An 11,553-nucleotide genomic window follows, 5' to 3' on the forward strand; every position below is an offset into this window, starting at 1 on the left:
CACAATTACTGGAGAGAAATAAATAAAATGAATCCACGCATCTTTTTTTCCTTGCCACATGTGAAGGTTATTTATAGCGCTGATATAGCAGAATTAAGGTTAATAGATATTAAATAAACCAAGCATCGCCTTATGTTTGCGATTTTAATGTCTAAACATTGTTCTTTTTGCAGAATACACAACACACAGACCACTTTAAATCCATAATGCATGTATTTCTGCACTTCCTGCTCAGGGTGCTGAAATATTAACTCTCTTAAAGCCGTGGAGTGTTTTCTGTCAGGAATTATTGTCAACCCTCTTTGAAATAGCGAGGGACGGGAGCTGTGAGTTTCAGGTGCTGAGGGGGGACGTTGGGTCTGCGCCACGCTGGGGTTTTTGCTCCACTGGTGCTTCACTTCATTATTTAAGAAGCTTCAGGGGTGAAATTTCAGGTCAGTGTAGGCAATCTCATCTCAGCACATCAGCAAAATAAAAACCATCAACTTCATCATAGATGGGAGTAATTCATATTTACTGATCAATATAAACACAAGTCGGCCAAGCTAAAGATGTCCTAAGATTCGCGTGTGCTGGCTTTGGTTAACCTGGACATATTCAGCGGTCTTTTGGCTCTTAACCTTAAACCCCAAATGGGCCACAAATCTGTACTTTCAGCTTTACAAATGACTAAAGAATTTCATAAAACAGCTGGCTACCTTGGCTTTAGTGGGAACTATTTTCGGATGTGCACTAACACACATTTGAGCAGTTTGTAAGGATGCTTCATCTGAAAATAAGTCCACAGTTATTGGAACAGATTAACATCTCACCGAGTGCTGCGCTGATGTGTTTAAAGGCATTTGTGGAAACAGTGGAGGTCTATCATTTCATCGTTTCCCACTACAGAAAACCTGCCGTGAGGTAAAGTTTGCTTATCGTTTTTTATGCGTTTCTGTGGGTGTGCCACTAATTTTGGGCCCACTGTGATGGAAAAATGACAACTTTTGCGAGGCTTGTTGTTCCAATTTTGGTAATGATTGAAAAAATAATAATAACAATCACGACCTTAATTCAGTTCAACATCAGTTCATCGACAGCGTTTAGGTGAGTCCTCAATTTATTTATTTATTTTATTTTTAGCTGGGTGTCGTGTTCTGATGAACATGATCAGAAATCAACACAATAGCAAAAAGATGATTTGTGCTCGTTTTGGTGGAGAGTTTCAGTGTTTTAATGTCTAGGAAAAGACCTGTATGACGTGGACGTGGTCTTTCTCTTTCACCCTCTTGTCTGTCTGCTGCTTCAGGGCACCTTTACTCAGTGTAGGTTTTTGGTCAGGACACAAATCCCTCATTATTTCTGTGTTTTCTTTGTGAGGGTATTTGTGTGTATGTGTGTGTGTTACATAAGACAACTGTTCATGTGGTGATAATCAAATCATTCCCATGACTAACTCAAGTGGAACTGAGGGCCTCTCAGACTCATCCTGTATGCAGATGTCACTCTCTCCCTCCACGCTCTCTTTCTGTCTCCATGTGTGTTTATTCTCCTCTGTCTCTGTTTTTCTCCTCCCACCTCTAAACTGTTCTTTTCTTCTGCTTTGCTGCACTTTTCCTTTTCACTTTGTCTCATGCACACTCTCTCCCTCTGGCTCTTCATTTGCCATTTCTATTTCTGTCTGCCTCTGAACCTTTACTATACCTTTTTCTATAAGGAAAAAATCCTTTGAGTATCTTGAAGTCAAACCAGCCTCATGACTGACCTTTTTCTCATAGCTGACATACACTCACTACTCACTTGTGCCCCGTTTTTCCTTTTAAATTGCCTTCCTTCTTCGTGCAGTAGTTTCAGCAAGGTTCTGAAAACATTCCTCTGAGATTTTGGTCCATATTGACATGGCTGCATCTCACAGTTGTTGCGCATTTGTCAGCTGCACACCCATAATGACAAACTCCTGTTCCACCGTGTCCCTGTGGTCCTAGAGATGGAAATGGTCAGCATAAAAAGCAGCCTGAACGTTTAATACAAGGCAGGAGCCATGCTTTTGTGTTTTTTCGCCAAATTCTGACCTGACCATGCAAATATCACAGCAGAAATTGAGACTCCTCAGATCAGGAAGCGGCCTCCTAATTTTCCATTGTTCAGTTTTGGTGTTCCTGCATGAACTTACAGGTGTGGTTGTCTGCTGCTGTAGCCGATCTGCTTCAAGGTTTAAAGTGTTGTGTGTTCAGAGATGCGATATTTGAGTTACTGTTGCCTTTCTATCAGCTTCATGCAGGCTGTGACCTCTGGCACCAAAACAAAATGCTGCTCACTGGATATTTTCTTGTTTCTAGAGATGGTTTTGTGGAAAAATTCCAGTAGATCTGAAGTACTCAGAACAGCCTGTTTGGCACCAACAAACATCCAATATTCAAATTCACTTAACTTGCTGCCATGTGATTTATATGTTAACAAGCAGCTGATGAGGTGTAACTAATGAGGTGACCTGTGAGTGCATATATTTAGAAATTTAAGTAAACATAAAAAAAATTGTTTATTGTAAACGTCTTCTTTTGGCCAACCTGCAGTACCTACACAGGCTGTGGCAGGACTTTTTTCTCTGGCATGTTTCTTGTCTTCAAATCCATACAAAGTTGTTTTGAATGATTGTATACATTATTATGGGTTTGATTAGTGTGACTCATCGATGACCTTCAGAAGAATGCCAGCGGGAGATTTTGGACTGATCGACAGCATTCATTCCCATCACAATGAAAACACAGAATAAGACTTGTGGAATCAATACCAAGGCCCACTGCAACTGTTCTGGCACCATGTTGTAGCCCAAAGCCTCCTTTAAGAGACTTAAGGGAAGAGAAAAAAAAAAAACAACATAACATGTTTTTTCAGTGAATCTGTTTGGACAGAAACTATTTTATCCACTATTGTTTTCACTCTTAGTCTGTGCCATCATGGCAAGAATGAGGACCTGGAGATACCCACGACAGCAAGAACCACCACAAACGTCAGTGTATGCATTTTGTCAACCTATTACAGCTTCTTTTATTTTACTGAATATGTGAATTTTAAATTGGGTCACCTTCACTAAACACATTCCGTCTATTGTCTTCTGCTTATCTGAGGTTGGACCGTGCTGGAAGCATGCTAAGGCAAGGAATTCCAGACATCCTTAACCCCAGCCACACTCTCCAGTTGGGAGAAGTACACAGGCAGTCAATGTACGTGTCCAGTGAGTTCTGGGTCTCCTCTGGGATTTCCACGGGTTAGGTGTTCCAAGGTTTTTAAGATGTGGAACGCCACCGTCACAAAATGCAAAAATTTGACTGATTTTTCAAGTGAATCATATTTGTATTTAAAAATAAATAAATAAGCTTCAGGCAATGCTATGACACTTAGTTAAATAAGTATAAATTACATTTAATCCCTTTAGTTATATCATCACATATCCCGCTGCATTAAATGCATTAGTAGTGCCATAGCATTCTACCACAAAAGGTAGAGTTCAGCTGACTTTCTCGACCCAGTCACGCAGCCGTGTGTGTTGCTGTCATCTCTTCACAGACCCACTCAGCGTGGTTACATAATGGCTGCTGCTCCTGTGGCCCCAGAGCCAGTGGAGGGTGAAGAAGGACTTAATGAGAGCTATTGGTGCGCACTGACAACTCTGCACTGAACTCTACGGACTCTGTGGCCGGACACCACGAGAAACCAGGCAAACCAAGAGTTAACTACCCCCCAAAAATATATATTTCACTTGTTCAAACATGAGAATTTATCTTCAAATTACGTCCAGCTTTATGAAAACTGTAAAATCTGTTGTAGTTTAGTAAAAATGCTGCACATAACACTGTAGTTGGAAAAAGCACAACAGCAGGATGGTGTGCTCAACTGCATAGTCTGCAGGAGGATGTTCGCTCACAGTTTAGTTATTTTAATTGGTCCTTTTTGTTTGACCGGACAATTAAATTGACAGTTTGATCACTTTTAATATCTTTAATTTGCTTTAAGAAACCCTGATACAGCGAGTGCCATATAAAGGCCAAGGTGAGTACAAACAGCAGGTTACAGAATCCAAGCCGGTCAGCTGTGAACAGGCAAGTCAGGGTTAGAGAGGTCATAAACTCAGCAGTCAGTGCAGGAGGCTGAAAATGAAAGAGGAAAACAAGCTTTCACAGCCCTACGCAGACGAGGAAGTCTCACACCTTCCACAAATTAAAAAAGAAAAAGAAAAAAAAAGAACAGGAGTTAACAACAAGACTTAAAAACAACCTCGTTGATTTAAAAAAAAAAAAAAAAAAAAGGGCAACTCAGTGGAGTACAAGAGCACAAAATATCAGACCTAAGAAAACAATGAACAACTTCGTCTCCTTACAGTAAAACTCAATCAGGGGGAAAAAAAAATGTATATGAATCCATTTCCACACATGCACTTCAGCGCTGGACGTCTAGACATCACCCAGCAGAGGTGAATGAACAACACAAATATCTGATGCAGTCGGATCAGACGTTAGCTCGTCTTTACTTTTCTGTGTGCTCCCAAGTAAAAAGTCTATGTGACGCTGAACTGTGCCGACTGAAGTTTGCACCTCTGACCCAAAAGGAACATTTCCACATTTCCAGTAGTGCGAATGAATCTGAAGCCGACCATTTCCTGCTGTGTGCTACATGTGAGAAAGGAAGACTGTGGAAAATATTCTGACTGGACTCAGAAGTTCATGTGTGGAATGTCTTAAGATACTGAGCCGGCTTTCTCACAAAACAAACTCAGCGATTACCGACCGATTCTCCACGATGAAACAGAAAGGCGCTCTAAACTTTGGATAGTCACACGCATAAATTAAGAAATAAATACAACACATTTCGTTTAAATGCAGAGTTAGAAAATAATCTGAGCACACTGAGTAAGAGTAAAAACAACAACAACACAAATACGCAGCTTTTACACCCTTTATCTTTGTAGCGTCTTCATGGCTGACGTTCGTAAGCGCCAACTTTAACTTTTTGAGGTCACAATATTACTGTAAGCAGGCAGGGACGAGAGGGGTGAGCCTTAAAATGTGTCGGGCAGTTTGAAAAAGCATAAAAAAATACAAGTGGGAAAATACTGTTTGTTATTGCTCTCGATCTGAGTTACTTCAAAAAGTTAGCGCCATCAAAACTGTTTGCATAAAAACACAAAACTCTCACCTTAATCATCTTAAACTCACTTGAAATTACTCGGCCGTAGCTGATTTCACACGTTAAAGAAAAAGCAAAAATAGTCTACAGTCAAGCCCAGCATCATCCCAATGAAGAGTAAATTATTTTAATCATATATTTAAAAAAAAAAAAAGGTCAAAAATGACTTTTATTAAGGCAAGAAGTTGTATCCTCCCAAAGTTGCAGGATCTGTTCGCTTCTCTATCGTTATTCTTCTATTCTCCAAAGATATGTACTCACGAATCCCAACATACAAACAAAACAACAAAACGAGTGTTCAGTGTTGCTACAGTGACACAGACTCAACCCAGAACAACGTATCCTGAGATCTACAGTAGTAAACTGACTTCAGACCAGCTCTACGCACTTATTCTCCAAGCTGTCACTGGCCATCATTTGCCATCTACTGTCTCTAATGTCACTGTGAGAAGTGAGCCCAGACAGTTTATGATTGGCGACAGCCACAAAGCAGGCCAGCAAAGTCTCTAAAAAGCAGTCAGTCATGATCTCCTCAGAAAAAAAGAAGAAAATAATATAAAGAGTCAACTTGTATCTCTTGACAGTTAAGATAAAACACTAGTTAGTTCAGTGTCAGCTCGTTTAATGGCCTTGGCTGAGCAGACTTGGCAAAGTGAATACTTAATAAAAACCGACTGAGATACAGAGCTCTGAGAGTCTAAAGGAGAGCACATGTAGTTTTATTGCTTTGAATTATCTGCTTCTCACCAGCTTTTGTCTGGTCCTAACTCCATCTGAAGGTTGTAAATTTTACATAGGACTCACATTCAACTGTGGGACACACCAAGTCTCCATACTGAGCAGGTGAACAAGTTTCCCTTTCCATCTAAAGTCATCCCGAGGAACAAAAGATGAGCTCCAATTCCTATTTCGTGGCTTGAATTGTTGAAAGGCCATCTCTACTGCAGGACTTGGATGACATCAGAAGAGGTATTATTACTGCTGGTTAATATTAAATTAATTAAGGCTTGATGAATGAGACCGTCTCTCATTACAGCTTAGAGGAGAAACCATCTTAGTTTGTTAATGTGAAAACAAGCAGCCTTTTAAAATTTGGTTAACTGTTCTTATTTGAAAGTCTCTACAGAGGATGTAGTTTCTTGTTTCAGTTCTTCCTTTGCGGCTACTTGTGTCCATAGAGCTGTAGGTCGAGCTGGACCCACACTTCCCCTGTTGGGACCTCGTGCAGCAGAAGCCGACGCGTCGCTGTACCCTTGTTCTCCAACTCTTTCTTTATGGTCGCCACTGGAACCTCGGTCCGGCCCAGGAACTCTGACACGAGAAAACAGAACAGCACATGAGTTCGGAGGAAGTCATATTTATTTATTTTTCTGTTTTTAAAGAAGAAAACCATGTTTAACTTTTTATACTTTTTGTAATTATCCTGTGTACAGTTTAACTAAAATATTCACCAACAACAGCCAACGTTTAACCAGTGGGGGTGTCGAGACAGTTTCAGTGACACATGGGATGCTCTTTTAATATTTCTTTTAAACCCCACAGCAGTGTGTTCAACTCATTTCACACAGTCCCCCCGATTGATCCATGTGCTGGTGTGGACCTCTGACCTCGTGTTTGACACTCCCACCCTACACCCATGTCTTAAGAGGATTTGTCATTCTGCCACTGAATAAAATAACCATTTATCTATTTTCTACAGCTTATCCGTGTCATGGGGGCAGGAGGCACACTTAGCCCTCCCTGTCTCTAGCTACCTCCTCAAGCTTATGTGAGGCATTCCCAAGCCAGAGCAGAGAAATAATCTGTCAGCTGTGTCCTTGGTTTGTCCTGGGGCTACGTCCTGGTAGTTCACTGTGGCGGGGTGTGGTTTGTGGCTTAGCTGCAGGGAGGGGTGGAGCAGTGGGCTCAGAGAGTGTCAGGGGAGGCTGGGAACAGCCAGTAATCGTCATCTAATCATGCCTCCTCTATTTCAGGAGGATGCCGTGACCCGGAGAAGAGGGCAGTCCAGACAGGAAGCTAATGCTAACAAGTGTGCCGACCCAGCTCAGAGGGGAGAGTTGCTGGAAAGTGACTCAGTTGTAGATGAATTTATAGAGAAAGTTGCCGTAAATAAATACTTAGCTTGCTCCATGACATGTGTTGGGTTCTCCATTTCATAGTTTGTGTTCGGGAGGCATCTTAATCAGACGACTTAACCAGCTCCAGCTATCCACAACCTTAAACTTTCAGTCGTGACTCAGAGATAGTGACCGTAGGTGAAGGTGGGAATGTAGACTGAAGTGTAAAACAGCAGCATTACTTTCACGGCCAGTTCTCTCTTCACCACAACAGACCGGTACAGCATCCACACTAATCTCCCACTCCACCCTCTCCTCACTCAAAGACAAGACCCCCAAGATACTTTTCTGCACTTGGAGCAGCAGCTCATTCCCAACCTGGAGTGGGAACTCCACTGTTTTCTTACAAACAAGTGTTAATAATAATTTAATTTGTATACATTTACACCATAATCTAACTATTTTATGGGCTTTTAAGGAAAGAGTTCTGAACAAACTTTAGCAATATTAATAAAATGAAATAATGCAATTAGCCGGTAGCTAACCGTCTGGTGAAAACTGGTCTTTTTCGTTGATGGCAATGCAGAGGACGTCCTGGTAGATGTCTTTGATGTGAAACTGACAGTTGAAGTTCCATTTGGGGTTCAGGGTGTCGTTGATTACTCTGGATGTGAAGATCTGAGCTCCCATGGTCACTTCACAGTAAGGGTTACTTTTACCTGCAGGAGGGAAAGACAGCAGACAGGCATGAGGAGGATGTAAGAGCAGGTAAAGAGAAAGCAAGTTGAGGATTGATTCAGATAATCAAAAAAAAAGGAAAAAGGAGAGTCAAGGAAAAAAAGGAAGAAGTAAAAATAAAAGTGTAAAAGTATAAAACAAAGAAACAAAAAGAAAAGAAAAAAAAGCTGATGATTTGTTTTTAGTGCATTCATGCTCACCGTTGGGTTTTGCTGCCTTGAGTTCAGTGGCTTCTAGGATGGTGACGAGCAGTCTGCCGATTCCACTGCCTTTCATAGAGCGTGCTGTAAACACGTGCACAGAAAGCTTAAATGATTATTTGAGATTATCGCGTTTAGGTGACACGAATGTGGCTCTTGGAGTGTAGACACAAACCTTGATAAACCTTGTCCCTTTTTTTCTTTTCAGTCTCAATAAATTCCTCAGACGCCACCTTAATCTTCTGAACCCACGCCGTCCTGAAAAACACAAACACGCAGGAATTCGTAAAAGCCACTGATTCACTGGCACATTTCTCTGTGCGTACGCCGACGTGTGCACATACCGTTCATTAATGTTGTCTGTTCTGAGCATGTAGACTTTGTCAATGTGTGAGATGTGGAAGATGGGCTCATCGCTGGAAGGATCTGGAAGCTTGACCAGAGCTTCGTTCAGGAGGACGGGCTACAGGAAACACAAGATGAAACACAGTCGGGCACAAACACAAAGTCTAACGTTGCCTCAAAGGAGGAGATTTCCACTCATGTGCATCTCTTACTGGTTTGTAGATCTTTAGCTGTACGTTATTCTTGTTGCTGAACAGTTTATCAGGTCCAGATGAGGTGAACTGTTTAGCCGCGTACGTTAAAAGCAGGAAGTCGTTGAAGAGGAAAGCCCAGAGTTCCTTGCTGCTCTTTGCCTTGTACAACTGTGACGATAGAGTGATACACCCGCACATGTATGATTAAACACTTAAAAAACTAACAACATTAACTGATTTACTTTCGCAAATCTTCAGCAAAACACGACTTTAAATTATTTAAAGCTTACTGGTGTCTGAAGATTGTACTTTGTGGTATGAGGCTTGTAACCAGTAACACTACTTCCTGGGATTTGAACCATTAAGTTTCAAATTTCATCATCCGTTATGCCCCATCCTGCCAGCCAATGAAACTCACCTTGCCGCTGTGGAGCAGTTTTCTGGGGCCCAAACAGTTGGTAAGGGAATTAAAGACCAAATGCTGTAAAAAGCGAGAAAGTTTAAAACAACGTTTCAATGTTTTCACACAAAGATCCATGAAGGAAAAACCGTAAATCTCAATACCTCGACAGGACCGTCACAATTAACGTGGCTCTGAATCCACTCCAGTCTGTCGGAGTTCTCCTTCTCTCTTACACCCTCGTTCACCTGCACAAGGTAATCGCCCAGAAACACCACATCAGATTCTTTCAACCACAACACAGAGACTTTCTAATTAAGCGACTCACTGGGTTCATTAATAAAGGAAATGATGATCATAAAAACCTGTTTACAGAGCTCCTCCGCCCTCTCCAGCGCCTCTTTCAAAGGACCTCGATCAGCATGGCCCTCTGCAGTGCACTCCAGGATCTGCACAAGTAAATACACTAATAAGCTAATCGTGCTCACATTTGACGTTAATTTTATTAACAACTATTTTCCGTCACTGAAGAGTGTCTTTCATTGGATACTCTGTCGATGAACATGCACTGTAAAGATATTGGAGCGTAATTTTGACTACTTCTGGCAGTGGAAGCTGATACCTGGTGCAGAATGAGAGCTTACCGTGATAACTTCTGATCACGTCCCTGAATGTAAAGCTCTGGCTGAAAATACTCTCCAGGGAGAACATTCATACTTAAAGTAAAAGTATCGTAGAACTGGAAAAAAGCGCTTGCATAGTCCGTCACTCTCCACACCCTTATAAATTCTGTTTTTGTATATTAATGGGAGTCTAAATATTTAAAACAGCTAACAATAAAATAATAGATACAATCATGACAGAATTTATAAAACAACCAGAAAGTCAAATGCAGCCAGTTAAGGCCACACTTGAAAACGATGGCCTACGTTTTTGATGTGCAGTGGGTAGCGAGTGATCCTCTGCATTGGTTTCAGCAGGAAGCTGGACAGCGGCATTCCTTTACACCTGTAGTCTGTGGCGATTTTCTAAGAGAAAAAAGACAACATTAAAAGATTAACAGATACATTCTTGTCTTTCAACAAAACCGGAACCCCTAAAATTCCCAAACTCTAAATGGAAAACATGAAGCTCTCATTGGAAGCGGACAGGATGTGGGAATCCCTCCTACCCTCATGAAGTCCTTAAAGTCTGAATCATTGTCAGTGCGAGTCTGCAGCAGTGTGGCGCCGTTGAACTGGCATGAGCAGAAACGGATGTAGGGCTGCATGTGGGACAGCTCAGCAGCCAGGATATCTCCAATCATCCCCACTGGATTGTTCTCTCCACCGGTCTTCTTACGAACGCGGAGCGCCCTGCACACATACACAAGACAAACCCCCAACATGCTTTTTTTTACACTGAAAAAAATCTGCACAAACACTCTTCACAGCATTTCCTCACGCTATCAGAAACACTGTCGCCACAAGGTATTTACTTGACAAATTTTGAGTTGCAGGCCAGCAGTTCCTTCCAGTTGACAAAAATCATGTTCATCTCTGACTCATTCAGCCGGCCCGACGCAGACATGGGCTTGCAGAAAACCTACACAAGCAGAGGAAAAAGCCACAAATATTACAAAACACACCAAGTCCCAACTCACACACACAACACCGTAAGAACTGCAGCGTGTAACTTTTCTTGGTGTGATTTTTGAGAACGCTACTTTTTGCTTTTACATGTATTATTCAGCAGATTTGTGTGAAATTACCTCCAGCACTATCTGCAAATCTTCCACATATTTTTCCTCAGTTTCTATCAGCTCATGGATGTAACCTTGCCTCTTCTTCTCTTGAGGGCTCAGTGAATCCAGGCTGTTCAAGTCCGCACACCCTGCAAAACAGGAGCAACACCCAGAGGAGAGGTTTGCATGAAAAAGAAAACCAACCAACCAGTCCATCCACTTCAACAAAACCCACAAATGACTGCTTGTACCGATAGCCCAGGTTTGCGTTTACTGCCTCCTGCTGGAAGTGTCTGCACAGGAAAACAAAAACGATTCCTCCTCTGTACCCTCTCATACATTACTTTCAGAAAGGTTTAAAAAAAAGCAGGTGGCAGACGACAACCGTCTAACACACACTTACCTGATACAGGGCGCCCATTCATCCACTGTGAGGATCCCATGCAAACTGACTGCTCATCCCCTATAAACTCCTTTCTTTCCTTTCCCTCTCTTGTTTCACTCTCATCTGCTGTGTCATCCCAAAGGTTTAGAAAGTGAAATCTGTTCTGTGAATCCATTGCTACGACTGATTGTAGCTGTCTGGCTGTTTGCTCAGTGTGATTGTACTCTGCCTCTCCTGTCAAGTTTGGCTCTTTCTGTGCCGTTATCTTCTTGCTGGAATAAATCTGTTTGTACCAAAACAGGAAAGGAAGTCCTTTTTGTTTTCTTTCCCAACCTTGAATGGGGGGGG

The 11,553-nt window shown here is 41.8% G+C and overlaps 1 protein-coding gene across 1 annotated transcript in view; it reads right to left on the reverse strand.

The window, feature by feature from the left end:
• Positions 1 to 4,247: 4,247 nt before the first annotated feature.
• itsn2b (intersectin 2b) overlaps positions 4,248 to 11,553 on the reverse strand; it is a 34,186-nt gene continuing 26,880 nt past the window's right edge. The window contains exons 28-40 of the mRNA XM_013910901.1: positions 10,848 to 10,969; positions 10,575 to 10,681; positions 10,269 to 10,452; positions 10,027 to 10,125; positions 9,463 to 9,546; positions 9,262 to 9,345; positions 9,116 to 9,178; positions 8,716 to 8,865; positions 8,503 to 8,621; positions 8,334 to 8,416; positions 8,159 to 8,242; positions 7,766 to 7,939; positions 4,248 to 6,474 (exon numbers count right to left, since the gene is read on the reverse strand). Of these exons, the coding sequence (XP_013766355.1) occupies positions 6,326 to 6,474; positions 7,766 to 7,939; positions 8,159 to 8,242; positions 8,334 to 8,416; positions 8,503 to 8,621; positions 8,716 to 8,865; positions 9,116 to 9,178; positions 9,262 to 9,345; positions 9,463 to 9,546; positions 10,027 to 10,125; positions 10,269 to 10,452; positions 10,575 to 10,681; positions 10,848 to 10,969 (1,502 nt within the window). The 3' untranslated portion in view covers positions 4,248 to 6,325. The remainder of the gene's footprint in view (positions 6,475 to 7,765; positions 7,940 to 8,158; positions 8,243 to 8,333; positions 8,417 to 8,502; positions 8,622 to 8,715; positions 8,866 to 9,115; positions 9,179 to 9,261; positions 9,346 to 9,462; positions 9,547 to 10,026; positions 10,126 to 10,268; positions 10,453 to 10,574; positions 10,682 to 10,847; positions 10,970 to 11,553) is intronic.

The sequence above is a fragment of the Pundamilia nyererei genome, unplaced genomic scaffold, assembly GCF_000239375.1.
Source record: "Pundamilia nyererei isolate P.nyererei 1_Seehausen unplaced genomic scaffold, PunNye1.0 scaffold00051, whole genome shotgun sequence".
Taxonomy (NCBI): domain Eukaryota; kingdom Metazoa; phylum Chordata; class Actinopteri; order Cichliformes; family Cichlidae; genus Pundamilia; species Pundamilia nyererei.